The 20,081-nt window shown below is 33.7% G+C and overlaps 1 protein-coding gene across 2 annotated transcripts in view; it reads left to right on the plus strand.

Moving 5' to 3' along the window:
- Positions 1 to 19,018, plus strand: part of TMF1 (TATA element modulatory factor 1) — a 32,880-nt gene extending 13,862 nt beyond the window's left edge. Inside the window, exons 6-17 of one of the 2 annotated variants that reach the window (XM_055558330.1) lie at positions 4,219 to 4,361; positions 4,604 to 4,770; positions 5,058 to 5,214; positions 8,932 to 9,024; positions 9,716 to 9,872; positions 13,313 to 13,505; positions 14,342 to 14,411; positions 14,639 to 14,731; positions 15,595 to 15,696; positions 15,977 to 16,129; positions 17,476 to 17,601; positions 18,146 to 19,018. In XM_055558330.1, the coding sequence (XP_055414305.1) occupies positions 4,219 to 4,361; positions 4,604 to 4,770; positions 5,058 to 5,214; positions 8,932 to 9,024; positions 9,716 to 9,872; positions 13,313 to 13,505; positions 14,342 to 14,411; positions 14,639 to 14,731; positions 15,595 to 15,696; positions 15,977 to 16,129; positions 17,476 to 17,601; positions 18,146 to 18,289 (1,598 nt within the window). In that variant the 3' untranslated portion in view covers positions 18,290 to 19,018. Of the gene's footprint in view, positions 1 to 4,218; positions 4,362 to 4,603; positions 4,771 to 5,057; positions 5,215 to 8,931; positions 9,025 to 9,715; positions 9,873 to 13,312; positions 13,506 to 14,341; positions 14,412 to 14,638; positions 14,732 to 15,026; positions 15,076 to 15,594; positions 15,697 to 15,976; positions 16,130 to 17,475; positions 17,602 to 18,145 lie in introns of those variants that run through there. The other variant, XR_008706261.1, reaches the window with a different exon arrangement.
- Positions 19,019 to 20,081: the final 1,063 nt, after the last annotated feature.

A 20,081-nucleotide genomic window follows, 5' to 3' on the forward strand; every position in this document is an offset into this window, starting at 1 on the left:
GGAATACTCCAACTTTGTTGAAGTATAAAAGTTGTGTATTTGTAAGGTGTACAGTGTGACTTTTTTATATGTATATATTGTGAGATTACTACCACAGTGAAACTAAGTAATATATCAATCACTTCACATAGTTACCATTTTGTATGTGGGTGATGAGAGGCTTTAACATCTACCTTTTTTTTAGCAAGTTACAGGTTTATAGTACAGTATTCAGTTCAGTTCAGTTCAGTCACTCAGTTGTGTCCAACTCTTTGCGACCCCATAGACTGCAGCACGCCAGGCCTCCCTGTCCATCACCAACTCCCAGAGTTCACTCAAACTCACGTCCATCGAGTCGGTGATGCCATCCAGCCATCTCAACTTCTGTTGTCCCCTTCTCCTACTGCCCCCAATCCCTGCCAGCATCAGAGTCCTTTCCAACGAGTCAGCTCTTTGCACAAGGTGGCCAGAGTACTGGAGTTGCAGCTTTAGCATCATTCCTTCCAAAGAACACCCAGGGCTGATCTCCTTCAGAATGGACTGGTTGGATCTCCTTGCAGTCCAAGGGACTCTCAAGAGTCTTCTCCAATACCACAGTTCAAAAGCATCAATTCTTTGGCACTCAGCTTTCTTCACAGTCCAACTCTCACATCCATACATGACCACAGGAAAAAACACAGCCTTGACTAGACGGACCTTTGTTGACAAAGTAATGTCTCTGCTTTTGAATATGCTATCTAGGTTGGTCATAACTTTCCTTCCAAGGAGTAAGCGTCTTTTAATTTCATGGCTGCAGTCACCATCTGCAGTGATTTTGGAGCCCCAAAAAATAAAGTCTGATACTGTTTCCACTGTTTCCCCACCTATTTGCCATGAAGAGATGGGGCCAGATGCCATGATCTTCGTTTTCTGAATGTTGAGCTTTAAACCAACTTTTTCACTCTCCTCTTTCACTTTCATCAAGAGGCTTTTGAGTTCCTCTTCACTTTCTGCCATAAGGGTGGTGTCATCTGCATATCTGAGGTTATTGATATTTCTCCGGGCAATCTTGATTCCAGCTTGTGCTTCATCCAGCCCACCGTTTCTCATGATGTACTCTGCATAGAAGTTAAATAAGCAGGGTGACAATATACAGCCTTGACGTACTCCTTTTCCTATTTGGAACCAGTCTGTTGTTCCATGTCCAGTTCTAACTGTTGCTTCCTGACCTGCATACAGGTTTCTCAAGAGGTAGGTCAGGTGGTCTGGTATTCCCATCTCTTTCAGAATTTTCCATAGTTTATTGTGATCCACACAGTCAAAGGCTTTTTGGCATAGTCAGTAAAGCAGAAATAGATGTTTTTCTGGAACTCTCTTGCTTTTTCCATGATCCAGCAGATGTTGGCAATTTGATCTCTGGTTCCTCTGCCTTTTTTAAAACCAGCTTGAACATATGGAAGTTCACAGTTCATGTATTGCTGAAGCCTGGCTTGGAGAAGTTTGAGCATTACTTTACTAGCGTGTGTCAAGAGTGCAATTGTGCGGTAGTTTGAGCATTCTTTGGCATTGCCTTTCTTTGGGATTGGAATGAAAACTGACCTTTTCCAGTCCTGTGGCCACTGCTGAGTTTTCCAAATTTGCTGGCTTATTGAGTGCAGCACTTTCACAGCATCATATTTTAGGATTTGAAATAGCTCAACTGGAATTCCATCACCTCCACTAGCTTTTTTCGTAGTGATGCTTTCTAAGGCCCACTTGACTTCACATTCCAGGATATCTGGCCATCGTGATTATCTGGGTTGTGAAGATCTTTTTTGTACAGTTCTTTTGTGTATTCTTGCCACCTCTTCTTAATATCTTCTGCTTCTGTTAGGTCCATACCATTTCTGTCCTTTATCGAGCCCATCTTTGCATGAAATGTTCCCTTGGTATCTCTTTGAAGAGATTTCTAATCTTTCCCATTCTGTGGTTTTCCTCTGTTTCTTTGCATTGATCGCTGATAATTTATAGTCACTATAGTGTAAATTACATCTCTAGAACTTATTCATTTTGCATAACTGAAACTTTGTATCCCTTGGCCAGCATGTCCCCATTTCTTCTACCTGCTAGCCCTTGTTGACTACCATTCTGTTCTCTGTGTCTACAAATTCAACTTTTTTGTATTTCACATTTAAGTGAGATCATCTGTATCTATGTCTGGTTTATTTCATCCTCTAGATTCATTCATGTTTTCACAAATGGCAAGTTGTTTTTTCAAAGCTAAATAATGTTTATATCTCTCTATAGATTTATCAATCTGTGTCACATTCTCTTTATCCATTTATGCATTGACTAAACATGGATTGTTTCCGTATCTGGGCTGTTGTAAATAAAACTGCAGTGAACATGGGGATGCAGATCTCTCTTTGAGATCCTGATTTCATTTCTTTTGGATGTATACTCATAAGTGAGACTGCTGGATCATATGGTCGTTCTATTTTAAAATTTTTGAGGAATCTTCATACTGTTTTCTATACTGGCTATACCAGTTTGCATTGTCACCACTGTTACTCAAGGGTTCTCTTTTCTTCATATCCTCTCCAGTATTTATCTTTTATCTTTTTGATAATGGCTGTCCTGACAGGTATGAGATGACGTCTTAACTGTAGTTTTGATTTGCATTTCCCGGCTGGTGGGTGATGTTGAGCACCTTTTTCTATACCTTGCCATTCGTATGCATTGTTTGAGAAATGTCTCTTTATGTCTTTCGCCCATTTTCAAAATTGGCTTTTTTTTTTTTGCTATCAAGTTCTAGGAATTCTTACATATTTTGGATATTAATTCCTCATCAGTGTATGGTTTGCACATATTTTTTTCCATGCTGCAGATTATCTCTTTACTCTGTTGTTTCTTTTAATGTGCAGTAGTTTTTTACTTTGATACAGTCTCACATATCTTTTTTTTTTTTTTTTTGCTTTTATAGCCTATGCTTTTGGGATCCTAGTCAAAAAGCAGTTCCCAAGACTTATGTCAGAAAACTTTTCCCTTTTTTTCCCTTATGTTTTCTTCTGGTAGTTTTACAGTTTCTGGTTTTATATTTAAGTCTTTAATCTATTTTGAGTTGATTTTTATTTTTGATGTATGATGCTATAGTGTTTAGTTTTTCTGCATATGCATATCCCAGTACCATTTATGGATGAGACAGCCCTTTCCTCATGGTTGTACTCTTGACATCTTTGTTGAAGATCACTTTTTAAGCTCTCCATTTTGTTCCATTGGTCTATATGTCTGTTTTTATGCCAGTACCATACTATTCAGATTTCTATAGTTTAGTAATATGCTTTGAAATTAGGAAATTAGGAAGTGTGATATCTCCAGCTTTGTTCTTGCTCAGACTCACTTTGGTTGTTTGAGGTCTTTTGTGGTTGCATATGACTTTTAGGGTTGTTTTTTTTTTTTTTTTTTCCCCTGCTGTTTTTGTGAAAAATGCCATTTGGATTTTGATAGAAATTGCATTGACTCTGTAGTCCACTCCTCAGTCCTTCCATCTGCATCTCCCAAGGGCAGTTTTTCTTGACAGGCACAACATTGTCATCTCATCTAAGAAAATCAGCATTAATTCAAAAGTGTATTCTAGTGTGTATTTTGTCCTTTATCTCAGTTGTCTCTAAAAATGACTCTCATGTCTGGTTATTTGTTCTGCCCTAAGATCCAAAGTTCATTGCATTTGGAAATTATATTCTTTTAGTCTTCCTCCAATCTAGGATATTTTTTTCATAACATCAAAGATTTTGTGGAGTCCAGTCATCCTGTTGACTACCCCCTGTTTAGGAGTTTGTCACTTTCTTCATGATTAGATTCAGATCAGATTTCTAGTAAATATAAAAGGTGATATTGTGCACCTTCTACTCCATCACATCAGTGGACACATAAGGTCAGGCTGTAGCACAGTTTAGTGATGTCAGAATTGAATGTTTGGTTAAGATTATGACCAGATTTCTCTGTTGTAAAAGCATATTTTTTTCCCTTTGTAATTTATAATATGTGGGAATGATTCTTTAGGACTGTAAATATTTTGTTCCACACCATCCTTCTACTTAGTAATTTTAGCATTCATGTCCAAGTCACTGATTCCTGTCCAAATCACTTTAACATTAACTGTTACAGCATTGTGATTTTAAAGATATTCTGTCATTTTCTGTCACTGGTTAGAGAAAACATTCTACTCACATTCTTAGCAAATCATCATTATTTGAACTTATACTTTTTTGCCATTGCCAGGAGAGAAACTTTCAAAACAGCAGCTGCATAATTCTAACATCATTAAGAAATTAAGAACTAAAGACAAAGAAAATGAAAATATTATTGCAAAGCTGAACAAAAAAGTTCAAGAGCTAGAAGAAGAGTTACAACATTTAAAACAGGTGAATATTAACCATTCTCTACATATATGTTGCTGTTACTTCCAATATGAATAGTTGGCCATGACATACCTCAATGAATTATTGAGGTATGTCATTTGGGAGGAATTTTCAAGCAAGTAAATAGTGAATGTTAAGGTTTCTCTTTGTTATTATTGATACAATGCTTGAGATTCCTAGAACATGGTTATTTACTGTGGTCTATTTTTTTGTTGAAATATACCTTTTCTCTTTTTATAATATAGGTCCTTGATGGCAAAGAAGAAGTTGAGAAACAACATAGAGAAAATATTAAGAAACTAAATTCTGTGGTAGAACGCCAAGAGAAGGACCTTGGCCGACTTCACATAGACATTAATGAACTTGAAGAAAAGAACCGAAGTATTCAGGCTGCTCTTGATAGTGCATACAAGTAAGAAAATGAACAAATATGCAACTCACTGAAAAATCAATTACCAGAGCAAGAAATGGCAGAAACACTTTTTTTTATTATCTGATCATTAATAACATATATAAAACTTACTGGTATATGGAGTTATGACTGGTTAAAGCGAGACACAGAGTCCTCGTAATCAGTGTTTATTACATGGTAAACTTCCTCATTCTGTAGAGCTCATGGAAATCTACATGGAAACTTAACTTGGTCATGTAATTAACTGTATATTATTTTAAATTAAAAACTATCTATCTATTTTTAAGAGAACTTACTGATCTCCACAAAGCCAATGCTGCAAAGGATAGTGAGGCCCAGGAAGCTGCTCTGAGTCGTGAAATGAGAGCTAAAGAAGAACTTTCTGCAGCACTGGAGAAGGCCCAAGAAGAAGCCCGTCAGCAGCAGGAAACATTAGCAATTCAAGTAAGCGTCGGATGATAAATTAGCCTTTAAAAATCTTTGTGCTTCTGCAAAATAAAGAATCCATTAGTTAATTTGAATAAAACCTTATATAGTGGCATATGTGTTGCATTTCCTTTATAATCTTATTGGGCACTTTTCTAAGAATACTAGATTGTGCCAAATTTAATTAATTGTGTGTTTTTTAAACTGTTGTTAAGGTAATGCTTACATTAAACCTGTATTGCTTGTTATTTTTATGAATTTCAAACTTATTTGAGAGTGCTATGAAAACTAGGGACATTCTTAACCAAAAGAATGCATGTATGCAGACAAATACTAAACATTGCATATAATTTCTGGAGAATCTGTTTACTCCTGAGCTCATTCATAGCATCTATGGGAATCCATGGACGTCAAATGAAGGAGTAAAACCAACATTTGTCAGACTTTGTCTTATAAAATCATCAATTAATTGATATTTGGGTTATTTATACTTTCAAATTTTATTTATTTTATTGAGGTATAGTTATTTTATAATATTATATAAATTTCAGGTGTATGTCATAGTGATTCACATTTTTTTAAAGGTTATATTCCATTTTTAGTTATTATCAAATACTGGCTATATTCCCCTTGCTGTACAATATCATTAGCTTATTTATTTTATATGTAATAGTACCTTTTAGTCTTGTACTTCTGATTTTCCCCTCCCTTGTTTTCTATTCCCTCTGGTAATCACTAGCTTGTTCTTTAAATTCATGGGTCTGTTTCATTTTTGTTATATTCACTAGTTTTGTTTTTTTAGATTTCATGTATAAGTGATATTGTACAGTATTTGTTTTCTGTCTGACTTATTTCACTAATCATAGTACACACCATCCCTGTTGCTGCACATGACAAAATTCCGGTCTTTTTTATGGCTGAATAGTATTTCAGCTATATATGTATCACACCTTTTTATCCGTTCATCTATTGATGGATAGTTAGTTTGCTTCCATATCTTGGATATTATAAACAATGCTGCTGTAAACATTGGAGGGTGTATATCTTTTCCAAATTAGTGTTTTCACTTCCTCTAGATATACACCCAGGAGTTTTTACACTTTTAGGTTATTATGAATAATGCTGCTCTAAACATTAATTTACTTATTTCTATGTGACCATATGTTTTAAATTCTCTTAGATATATACCCTTGGGTTATATGTTAATCTTAAACATTTAACTTTTACAGGAACAACCAGACTTATCCACAGTGGCTGAACCATTTTACATTCCCACTAGCCATATATATGGGAGTTTCAATTTCTCAACATTCTTGCCAGTATTTGTCACTGTCTTTTTTTTTTTTTTTCATTGTAGCCCTTTTAGGGGTGTTATATGGTATCTGTTATGGTATTGATTTATTTTCCCTTAATTATTAATAATGTCGGGCATCTTTTTATGTGATTATTGGATTTCTGTCTCTCCTTTGGAGAAATTTATTCAAATATTTAAATCCTTTGCCCTTTTTTATATTATCATTTTTATTGTTCATTTGTGAGAGTTCCTTATATATTCTGCATACTAGACCTTTATCAAATGTGGGATTTGTAAATACTTTTCTCCCACTTTCTGTGTTATCGTTCACTTTCTTCAGAGTGTCTTTTGATACACAAAAGTTTTTTAATTTTGATGAAGTCCAGCTTACTTATTTTTTGTTTTGTTCCTTGTGCTTTTGATATCATAATTAAGAACCTCTTGCCTAATTCAAGATCACACAGATTTTCACCTATTTCCTTCTATGATATTTATAGTCTTAGTTCTCACATTTAGGTCTTTTGCATGTGAATATCAAATTGTTCCAGCACTACTTGTTGAAAAGACTATTCTTTCCTCACTGATCTCAATGCATTTTTTATTTAATTTTAGATGAATATGTAAAACATTTACATGATTCCAAGGTGAAAGCTACATAGCAAAATATACTAGGGTAACATTTGCTTCCAACTTAGTCCCTCCTCATTCCCTTTCTTTGCCTATAAATAGCCATTTTACTACAGTAGGTTTTTTTTTCAGTGTTTCTATTTGTAAATGCAATAAATTCCATATCTACATTTATTTATATTCCTCCTCAATGTGTGTATATATATACACATACACTTATACACATGTTTATTTGTACCTCTTTAATCTTTTCTACATAAAATATAGTTTACTGTTTACTGGAGAAGGAAATGGCAATCCACTCCAGCTCCAGTGTTCTTGCCTGGAAAATTCCACGGACAGAGGACCCTGGTGGGTACAATCCATGGGGTTGCAAAGAGTCTAACACAACTGAGTGATTGAGCACACATCCTTTCTCCATAAAATATAGCTTTCTATTTGGTAATATGCCATTTTATAGATTGCTTTATGTACTTAATAAAACATCCTGGTGATCATTCCATGGTAGAGCATAGAATTTTTTTTAAAAAATTTCTTTTTACAGTTTTGTAGTTTATCATTCTGTGACTATACCATTCAGTCAGTTCCTATTAATGTATATTGGGATTGTTTCCAATATTTTGCCGTTGTAGATCACACCATGGTCCATATACCCCTGTGTTTCTGCTGCTCCCTCACTGGGCTAGATAAAATATTAATATTTTAAATTAAAAATACATTGGGACAATAATAATTGAGAGAATTGAGATAAAGAGTGCATGGGGTTACCATTCAAACATCACCTTTTAACAAGTACTGTCAGTTTGTGTATTAATTTCTTGTCCTTATCTGTATATACTTTTTTTTAATAATTTGATATCATTTATATGGGCTTCCCTGGTGGCTCAGACGGTAAAGAATCTACATGCAGTGCAGGAGATGCGGGTTTGATCTCTGGGTTGGGAAGATCCTCTGGAGAAGAGAATGGCCCCACTCTAGTATTCTTGCCTGGAGAATTCCATGGACAAAGGAGCCTGGCGAGCTATAGTCCATGGGGTTGCAAATAGTTGGACATGACTGAGTGACTAACACTTTCACACTTTTTTCATATTATTTTATAGTTTTTTTCATTTAAGATTAAATTGTACACTTACGCATGTTTTTTGTGGTCATATTTTTATTGGGCATATTCCTGTTGTATCCACATTGGCAAAAATAAATTACTGCTAATGGGTATTTGCAGCATTTCTTGTTTTGTTTTTGTTAGTCTAGCTGACAGTGTAGAGAATATTTTTGTATGTTTATAGATCTATTTCTATAGAGTGAATTCTCAGGACTAGGATGATCAGATTAAAGAATGTAAAAAGTTTGATGATTCTTTCAATATCTTGCCATAATTCTCTCTGAAAAGGCTATAGCAAGTTTACAACCTGTGCAGCTGTGTGTGAATATGGCAGCCAGTTTTTTAAGCTCGTATAGTTCCTATCACATTCTGCCTTACACTGAAAACATTCATGGATGCACTGTGTTTCCTCCTATATTGTATGTCAGTGTCTGGACCTTGTACATATGTATATGTTCATGTGTGTATGTGTGTGTGTATGTGTGTACACCTATTGTACTTTCGTAGGTACATATTGAGTACATGTGGTTCAGGGATTGCCTGAAGAATGAGATATGTGATAATTGCATGTAAATGCTCACTGGATAGCATAGAATATTATATATGAATCATAAGTCATATGTAATCATAAGTCAACACAAAAGATAATAGCAGGAAGTTAGAGATAATATTTGACATTGGTTGTGATAGTGTGTTGGTTCTCTTCGTGCAGGTGGGGGACCTTAGGCTGGCACTGCAACGTGCAGAGCAAACAGCTGCCAGAAAAGAGGATTATTTACGCCATGAGATCAGTGAACTCCAGCAGGTACTTGTCAGAGTTTCCCTAAAATACAAATCTTGAGATGTGTTTTTCTAAAAATAATAAATGAGTTAATTGGGTAATGTTCTTTGAGTTGAGAAGATTACTGCCATACTCTTCATTTTCTGTATTTTTATGTGGTTTATGTGAATAAAATCAGAGTGGGCAGTTCAAAAATTTATAAGAAAACTAATTTTCTAGAAAGTAATTTTATCATGATAGATATGTAGTATTTTGAGTTTTTTTTTTTCCATTTGTAATGACTGATTGATTAATTATTATCAGTCTTTGATTACTGTGGGGCAGAAAGCAATGCCTAATTTTTATGCTACTACTCTGTTGATGTCAGTCAGTGAAGTTGTGCAGGAGAAGGGGGAGAAAATTCCACTCATATTGATCTTCCTGTTTTATAAATACTTAGAAATATTTAGAGAGGAGGCAACTACTAAGAAGTTTGGATGATACTCTTTATTACCTGAAGGTAATCAAAGGCTGTCATTACATAGAAATGCTTTGAAAAGAAGCACATACTTAGTTACTCCATTATGCAATTTAACTATAACTTAAGGATTGAATAGTTAGAAAGTAATAGAAAACAAGTAATTTTTTCCCGAAATCTCTCATAGAGTTTGTTTGCTAGCATTTTTAGTGTTTTTACTGCTGTCAGTAATAATGACTTAAGAATGTCATAATTCAGAGACTCCAGGAAGCAGAGAATCGAAACCAAGAACTGAGTCAAAGTGTTTCATCAACAACAAGACCATTGCTTCGACAGATAGAAAATTTGCAAGCAACTCTAGGGTCCCAGACGTCATCATGGGAGAAGTTAGAGAAGAATCTTTCTGATAGACTTGGTAACTGCTTTAGTTCTTAAGCTCAATGCAGTTCTTAAGCCCTTCCATCCTGTTTTAGAATTAGGGTAATGGCATGAAATTGAAATTCACTGAATCTGATGGTTTTATTTTGTGTCTCACTTGTAGATTTTGACCTCTTCTCCTCTCTTACATTTATTTTCTAATATCTTAATTGACTCTTTTCAAACCATACCTTACATAATGTGTCAGGTACTGTCTAAAATACTTTCTTGTCATTCTTTTGCTCATTTTTACAAACTTTTGCACTCTATTGTTTCCTCATCCATTGCTAAATCTGATGTTGTTTTAGCTTGTCGGTGGTAGTGTAGGAGGTAGAGATCGAATATGATTCTAGTCAGTGGTGGAATTCCAAGAGCAGAGATAGGTCAAGTTAAATCAAGTTCAGATTCTGGTAGACAGATGCTATGAAGTCTTAAGATTCCAAATTTTGCTTCTTTACAAAAATACCCTGTGCTGTTAATAAAAAGAATTTTTTTTTCCCCAAGATACTTACTCAAGCACAAACAGGTAGAATATGTATATATTAGATATCCCAGAAGCTAGCAAATGGTGAAAAATTCCTGTTTATTTTCTATGCCTAAAATTAACTGTAATTTGAGAGACATCATTGTGTAGTGATAAAAGCCGATGTGAATGGGTGTCAAAACATTTGGACTCATGGCTTTTATGGTTTGTTTTCAATCATCCAGCCAAACACTCTGGAGCAAGTCATGTCTGGACTATGCCCTATAAAATCATGAGGGGTGAGCTAGATTAATGGGTTTGAAACAGTGTTCAGTAGATCTCTTGTATGTCTTAGTGCTGGCTGTCATGGTGAGAGGGAAGCTCGATAAGTAATGTGCTGGGCTTCCTCCAGGCTGCTTTAATGAAAGTAGTGCCTCCTTTGACTACTTTTTTTTTTTTTTCCTTGTAGCTTCATATAAGATTTTGTCTGAAATAGATTCATCTGCTTAAAAAGAAAAATCCCTAAACAGATGAACCTTCATCTACTGTTTAATTTCTAGATACAAATTTTAGGTTGAAAATTGAAGCTAGAAGCAGTTATTTGTGTGGCTTTTAAACTGGAGCCTACACATTCTCAGGGATGTATGGTGTTGTGCTACAGTGTAGGCAAAGCCATGGGACAAACATACTTTATAATGCTATAAATAAGAGCATAGATACAGTATTGAAAAGAATATATAATGTAAAACAGATATGACTGGGTCTATTTTAGTGGGGAAAATTATGAAAATTCTTGCCTTGGTTAAATCTCAAAATTTTATCCACTATTTTTTTTTTAGTTGAAAATTTCAATTGAGATAACTAGATTCATATGCAGTTATAACATATGCAGAAGTGATATGGAATGGCCCCTTGCACACTTTCCCCAATACTCAAATGTTAATGTTTTGCAAGATTGTAGTAGAATATCACAACCAAGGTATTGACATTGAAACAACCTTCTGATTTTATTCTAATTTGCCCAGTTTTACTGGTACTCACTTGTCTCTATATGTGTGTTTATGTCTTTGTGTGTATTAAGTTTTATACAAGTTGACCACGTGTAGGTTCATGTATCTGTCACTACAGTCAAGATATTGAATAGTTCTAACACCACAAAGACCCCTCATTTTGCCCGTTAAAACTGTACTACCACCCTCTTGGCCTTCCTTTCCAGTCCCAAATCTCTGGCAATCACTAATCCTCTATTTCTGAACTTTTGGAATTTCAAAATGTTATATAAATAGAATTGTATAATATGTGACATTTTTGGGAATGGGCTTTTTTTGCTCAGTATAATTCCCTGAAGATTCATGCAAATTCTTGTGTATATTAGAGATTTAGTCTTTACTGCTGAGTATTTTTTCTGTGTTTATATATAGCGTATCTTATTTGACCATTTACCTAACAAAGGATGTCTGGGCTGTATCTAGATTTTGTCTGTGCAGATCAAGCTGTAATGAACATTTGTGTACAGCTTTTAGTGTGAACTTAAGATTTCATTTCTCTGGATATATGCCCATGTGTGTAATTGCTGGGTTGTATGTCTAGTTGTGTGCCTGGTTCTTTAAGCAAATGCCAACTATTTTCCAAAGTGGCTGTGTCTATGAGAGTAATCTAGTTTCTTTACATCCTTGCCAGCATTTTCTTTTGGTGTTTGGCCCTATTTTTTCTTTTAGTCATTCAGACAGGGGTATAGTAATGTCTTATTATGATTTTAATTTGCATTTTCCTTGTGAAAGATGGTGAATGACATTTTATGTCATTTTGTATGCTTATTTTCCATTAGTACATCCTCTTCAGTAAACTGTGTCTGTTGCCCATTTTCTAATTGGACCATTTATACTTTAATTAGTGAGTTTTGAGACTTCTTTATGTAATCCAGATACTAGTCTTAGATAATATGGTTTGTATTTATTTCCTCCAAGTATGTAGCTTGTCTTTTCATTTTTTTCACATTAAGCAAAAGTTTAAAATTTTGAGGAAGTCTGATTTATCAGTTTTTCTCTTTATGGCTCATGGTTTTGTGTTAAACTAAAGTACTCTTTGCCTATCCTTGGATCCTGGAGATTTCTTTGATTTTTTCCTAAAAATTTTATGATTTTTAAAAAAGTTGAAGTATGGTTGACTTACAGTATTCTATTAGTTTCAGGTGTACAGTAGTAATTTGACATTTTTATTTAAAAATTTTTTATTTATTTAGTATTATTATTATTTACTTTACAATATTGTATTGGTTTTGCCATACATCAACATGCATCTGCCATGGGTGTACACGTGTTCCCCATCCTGAACCCCCCTCCCACCTCCCTCCCCATACCATCCCTCTGGGTCATCCCAGTGCACCAGCCCCAAGCTTCCTGTATCCTGCATTGAACCTGGACTGGCGATTCATTTCTTATATGACATTTTTATAGATCATACTTCATATTAAGTTTGATGAAATATTGGCTATATTCCCTGTGCTGTACATTACATCCTTGCAGCTGATCTATTTTATACTTGGTAGTTGGTACCTCTTAATCCCCTTCACCTGTTTTGCCCCTCCCCTCATTATATTTTCTTTTACTTTTAAGTATGTAATCCATTTGAGTTAATTTTCATATATGTTGTGAAGATTAGTTTGAGGTTATTTTTTTTTTGCCTTTGACTATCCAGTTGATCCAGCACTGGTTGATTCACTACTCTGCTGATACATGACTCCACTTTCAAATTAAAATATATTGGTGAAAAAAATGGTAAAGCACCTATAAATTAAAATTTTTAAAATTTGTCTCTGTAGGCAGGTCTGCCTTACTCAGTGAGTACTTAAACAGTTTTAAGTGTGGCTATCTGCATCATTAGAAGTTTGAAGTCAGAATCTGTTTGGTATTATTATCTTGGCCTCTTGAATATTTGTATATATGATTGAAATTTCTTACTTATCCTACCATCAGGTGAATCCCAGACCTTGTTGGCAGCAGCAGTTGAGAGAGAACGTGCGGCCACAGAAGAACTTCTTGCTAACAAAATTCAAATGTCTTCCATGGAGTCACAGAATTCTCTCTTAAGACAAGAAAATAGTAGATTTCAGGCTCAGCTAGAATCAGAGAAAAATAGGCTAAGAAAACTAGAGGATGAAAATAATAGGTGAGCATGTTTCTTGAGTGTTATTCTTGATAGTTTCTTGACATTTTAAAGCACTTAAAAAATATGCTGTTGGTTTTTTAACTTCATCACACTGAGAACTGGAAATACATACTTGTAGTGTTTAAAGTCAGAGTCATTAGTAATAGGATGTGGAACCAAGTTAGGTGTAGGATTCACTGAACCTTGTATAGTCTCTTGAACATGTGTGGCATGTTCTGAATGTATTTGCATTTTCTAGGGAAAGGATTCATTGCTTTTATCAGATTTTTATGAAGGAGTCCGTGACCACAAAGTAGTTGAAGACCACACACTGGAGTTATTTGTGTATGACAAGGGTTTTAAGCATTGTTCCTCTTTCTAAATAAACGTCTGGGCTCTTTGGAAATCACAAGCTGTAATGTCCATCTGTGTGAAGTTAATTAAGGCTGTGAGGACGGGTTTTATCCTGTGAGTTCTTTGGAAGTTTTACTTTTTAAAAAAAGTAGTCAGGGAAAAATGATTTATAAAGTAAAGAATATGAACTTCTGCAGACATTTTTTTAGAACTCTGTAATGCTTTTGTAGAATCTGAACATACTAATGTTATGAAATGGTGGTATTCAAAATTCTATTTAGGAAGTCTCTTTTTAAATGAAATCTTAACCCAAAGAACCAAAAAATACACAGACATGGTAGTTTAGCTTCTGAATAAAACCCAGGTAATCTGGAAAATACAGTTGGAAAATCAAGCTGATAATAAAAATGACTACTAAGTATGTAACTGGAGGTAATATAGTAGTATGTTTTTAATAGTCTGTACTATCATCTTTTTTTGTTTAATTCCCTTTGGCTTAATAGGTACCAGGTTGAATTAGAAAACCTAAAGGATGAATATGTAAGAACACTTGAAGAGACAAGGAAAGAAAAGGTATTTCTATTAGTGTTCACTTACCTCTTAGAGCTTCCATTAGAGAATGGTTGGGAATGGTAGCAAGTTAATGAAATGACAACATGAAATGGGTGATGTTTCTGCTTTTGGTACTTGGGTCTTTAGTAGTAGAACAAATAAGACTGTATACATTATATTCCTAATTTGGAGATTGACTTATGATGACTTGGTTTCACAGAAATAACCTGACTGTCTCTCTCCATTAGACACTGTTGAATAGTCAGTTAGAAATGGAGAAAATGAAAGTTGAACAAGAGAGGAAGAAAGCAATTTTCACTCAAGAAGCAGTAAAAGAAAAGGTATTAAATTTTGTTATTTTCTTTTTTGATGTAACCAGTTAGTAGTTGTTGGGATTAGTCATTGTTTTGTAATTCAAGCTAAACTTTATAAATACCATTTCTTAACATCTAAAGTCAGTAGAGTGATGAATTCTAGTAGTATAATCAGTGTTCTCCTCAGAGTAGATCCAAAGTGACTTGAGTTTATACAAAGAGATCTGTGATTTCTAGGAGATGAATTATGGAACGTCTTATCCCTTTTTAAATGAATTTTGTGGTCTCTCACTGATACTGATGCACCTCATTTGGCCCATAGGCACCTGGGAGTGAAACTGGTTTGTTCACTTTGTTTCTGGTTAATGAAGGTAATTTTTCTAAAGTGAGTTTCCTGTATTTAAAGGATAGGAGTATACTCAGTAATTAGCATAATATGTTAAAACCACCTATATGTACATTGAGACTGCCTTCTGAATTTATTTGGTCTAAAATACAGTAAAAATAAAATGGATAAGCCAGAAACGTTACAGTTTGTAAATCTTGGTAATCTTATTCTAGAGAAATATGTTTAATTGGTGGTATGTTATATAATATGAAACAGTTCATATAATTTCTCTGTTAAAAACATTCACATTTCATAAAACATAAACCAAATTATACTGTAGAATATAAATGAGTCTTGTAATGATTTGATCAAGTTTTTCTATACTTTTAAATTACTAAATAATTGTGCTTTTGATAAGACTTCAGAAATCATATCTGTAACCATTTTATGAGGAAATTAGAATGAATCTTTGTTGTCATTGATCCTAGGAAAGTTTCTTGCTTTTTTATTTGCCATTTTACCCTTTAATCGGAATTTAATTTTTTTTTCTTTACACCCTAAGGAGCGGAAACCGTTTTCTGTTTCTAGCACTCCTACAATATCACGTTCAAGTTCAATAAGTGGAGTTGATATGGCAGGCCTACAGACATCTTTTCTGTCTCAGGTGATGTTTTATTTTTTGTATGCATTCTTAAGTTGAATAATAATAAAGAGAGTGTGCAGGATAGTAGTTTGGCTCTCACCATGACCTTGGCATTCTGTGAACAATTTATCTGCATTTTTGTAAGGGAGTGCTAATTGTACTGAGGAAATAGAGAAAATTTTCTGCCTTTAAGATAATCGTGGACGATTTAAAGCAAGAACTGTCCTAACTATTTTGTTTGCACCTTGTGCATAGTCTATAGTAGCTGAATACCTGTATGTATTTTCTTTAATTAACATAGGATGAGCCTCATGATCACTCATTTGGACCAATGTCTGTGTCAGCAAATGGAAGCAATCTTTATGATGCTGTAAGGATGGGAGCGGGATCAAGCATTATTGAAAATCTACAGTCTCAGCTGAAGCTAAGGGAAGGAGAAATTTCTCATTTACAGGTATTGTAAAAATGAAATGTGCTATACAAGGAAATGAAATTTTGAGGCCCAGTAAGTTGCATCCTTCATTTCTACCTGCTTTTTGAGCAAATTGAGAAATAAAGTGATAGTGGCCTATGAAGCCCCAAATAAATCATGTATATTAACAATAAAGGCTGGTGGGAGAAATTAGCCAAGGATGAAAGTCAAATGGGTCTGTTGAGTGCCAGAATTTGGGAGACTGTCACAGAAAATGGTAGGCTAGAGTAGGCCTCCCCACATGTGATAGGTAGCCTGCCTCAGTGAGACTTAGAGGCATCTAGAAGCAGAGAGCTCCTTGCAGGCAGCTTTTTCCAGACATGACAAAAGGTAAGTTGCTGCGCTGAGCATAGCCATTTAATTCTTCCCAGATTCACCTCGTATATAAGTTACTCCAGCTCCCCCTCTGAGGAAAGAACAAAGGTGATGAGAGAGATTAGAACTGTAACCTGCTATACAAAAAAGTAAAGAATTTGAGTGGGACATCCTCCTATCTCATCTTGCTTTTCATAAACTTAATGTGGTGAGAAATGTTAAAATGTTTTACTTATCTGTTTTCATTGTTAAACTTGATACACTCAAAAGTAGAACTTTCCTACTCTTATTTTATGATTTTAGTTAGGTGAAAATATAACTCTTATTAAAGAAGATGTCCTTGAATTGGAAGAAAATAGATCAGCATGATCTTAATACCTTTTATGTTTATGTAGCCTTATGTAATGCTTGAGGGTGCAAACAAACTTCTTTGGTAATTGATAAGTTCTTACCAATATGACCTACACAGTTGGCACTACATTAAAGTTAGTTTTTGCTTCCCTGGTGGCTCAGTCGGTAAAGAATATGCCTGCACTACAGGAGACCCGGGTTTGATCTCTGGGTCGGGAAGATCCCCTGGAGAAGGAAATGGCAACCCACTCCAGTAATCTTGCCTGGAGAATCTTATGGACAGAGAAGCCTGGCAGGCTGTGGTCCATGGGGTCACAAGAGTTGGACACATTCTAGGGACTAAACCACAGAATAACTGAAATATATTGCTATTTCCTTAGATTAGAGAAAAATACAGAGTTGCATGTTACAAACAGATTATTAAATTTTCTTTAGTTCTTTCTCTCTCATAGTAAATCTAAATCCTGTGAATGATATACCTCTGAGGAAAGTTGAAACCCTTTTTATGCCACTGTTTCCTTTTATTTAAGAAAGGGCTTGTTCTTGGTTATATATTCACATATCTATTTCTTAAAAATCAGCACATTATATATGTTTATATTAGTGGGATTATTAAACAAGATATATTTTGATTTAAATCACTCTCTGGTAATGTGCCTCAGCTAGAAATTGGCAATCTAGAAAAAACACGCTCCATAATGGCTGAAGAGCTAGTTAAATTAACAAATCAAAATGATGAACTTGAAGAGAAAGTGAAGGAGATACCCAAACTTCGAATGCAGCTAAGGGTAAGTATTCTTCACTCTTATTTTTAGTTTACATGCACAGTGGTTTTTCACAATCATGTTTAGTCCCAGCATAGGAAAATAACTAGATTTCATTTGGCCAAGGCTTTAATAATCCTGAACTTTTGCATGATCTGAGTAATATTTTATTGATTACTGTTAAATGTATCCTCACAATTAGCATATTTGGATTGCCAATTGCTTTTAACCTATATATGAGAATATCTTTTGGGGTAAATGCCAGATAATACTTAAACTACAGGGAACCAGACACTTAAATTGCATCATATGTGCTGAAATTAATGGGAGAAAAGACAGATTAAGCTACATATGGGGAGAATTGTAGATTTAGTGAAGAGATAGGTTAAGATTAATAGCCATCTAGTCTAGTATTTTTTTTTTTTGTCTTTTATTCTAACAGACTAAAGTGCAAGTTTAATTTTTATGAGAGATGACTATATACTTTTATTTAGATTGTAATGTCTTTACTGGTGGCTTATTTATGATAATATACATATAATATTTAAAGATTCTCTGTATTTTATAGGATTTGGATCAAAGATACAACACTATTCTGCAGATGTATGGAGAAAAAGCAGAAGAGGCAGAAGAACTTCGATTAGATCTTGAAGATGTAAAAAATATGTATAAGACTCAAATAGATGAACTTCTAAGACAAAGGCTCAGTTAACTTCTGCAAATTACATTCCCATCAAACTGAATGTAAACATTTGATATCTACGTGCAGATAGCCAATAAATTCTTTTATAGAATTAGAAGGTGGAAATTACTGTAGTGTTAAAAAATTGAAAAAATTCTTTTATAGTGTATAGTAATATTTCCAGTTAAATTATTTTGTGCAATATTTGAACTTTATTTTTAAAACTATTCTTTAAAAGATTTATTTTTTAAAAGGTCTTTTTTTTTTTTGCCTTGAATAGCACAGAGATTTATTACTTTATCCTCATATCAGTATGGTTAGAGAAGGAGAATGGTTCATATGCTGTATTGTAGATATATAACTAATTGTATCTATAATTTGTATGTTTTTGTATATATTGAGAACATTTAAAGAGTTATAGTAATGTTGACACTGAAATCTTTCGCACTTAAATCTTCAATATATCTTAATTGCAATTCATGAAAATGGACATTGTTTTCAAGTAAAAAAATTACTAAATCTGCAGTTATTAAAGTTTTGAAATAATTTTTTTTCTTTAAAAAAAGTCTCTGAAGTTTAAAAGGTAAATAATTAAAACTTACAAATTTTTGTGATCTCAAGTTTTATTTCAGTCAGATTTCACAATTAAGTCTGTACAAACTTTGGTACCTATTTGGAGAAAGTTGTAGCTATTCAAAGTTATCTAGGCATAATTGAATAGTGGAAAAATCTACTTTAAAAGATTTTGTGATAACTTCATTAACATTTTAGTGGTTTTTGAAGAGGTATTGTTTTACTACCCTATAAAACGAATCAAAAGAAATAAAATTACTAATGTAATTTTCTTTTTAATTGTTCACATTTTGTAAAGTCTTATTTTTGGCACATTAAAAGTAAATGTTGACATTCATAATAGTATTCATAACAAAATAGAGAATTATAGGAGTTAAATTTGACATTTTGCAGTTTTCTGTAGTTTATCATTTAATTTTTTTCTTGGACCTTTAAAATCAAAAACTAATAGCTGAAAAAATAGCTATTCCTTCTCAGCTGTGTTTTAGACTTGTGAAATATTTTGATAGATTTTATTACTTAAAGTCATTTAGATGCCTTTACTTGAAAATAAGAACTCTGACTTAGTTTTTAGTTACATTTTAAACACTAGAACTTTAGAGTATAGCTAGAAGTAAGCCATGCTGAAGATTGTGGAATGCTTTTCAGGGCAATTCAAGTGACCTCATTTTTGTTCTTTTTGGATTCAAGACAGTATTTCTGTTATTGGATCTCTGATTTGTAGCATTAATAAATATTCTTTCAGTGTGAGCCAAATTCATGAAATTAATTTTCTATATTTTAGCAGTAAAAAGCAGTAAAATAGCTTTTCTTTTTTTTAAATTATTATCAATATTCAGGGGTTGACAGAATGACAAAATTGATAGCAATAGGAAATTTACAAAATTAGAAAATACGGGAAATACAAGTTGCAAAATTCTATCAAGTTTTTGAAATCAGAAGTTTAGGGATTATGAAATTGTTCTTTTATGGTATCCATTAATGAAGAGGGAAAAAAACCTTCAGTGGAGAAAAGACTGAGATAAAATTGCTTTACTTTTTAATTTATAATATTAAACATTCTCTTTTCTTAATCCTTATTAATAAAATCAATTCAACTTAAAATTTTATGGTGTTTTTAGTTTAATTTAAAAATGAGAGCAGCTATTTAAGTCTTTGACTGTATATTACCATATATTGTTCTTTATCCACCAATTAATAGCTGATTTTCATACTGAGTTTGTTTCATATATGTTTAGATTTTTAAATA

Source organism: Bubalus kerabau, chromosome 20 (genome assembly GCF_029407905.1).
Source record: "Bubalus kerabau isolate K-KA32 ecotype Philippines breed swamp buffalo chromosome 20, PCC_UOA_SB_1v2, whole genome shotgun sequence".
Classification (NCBI taxonomy): domain Eukaryota; kingdom Metazoa; phylum Chordata; class Mammalia; order Artiodactyla; family Bovidae; genus Bubalus; species Bubalus kerabau.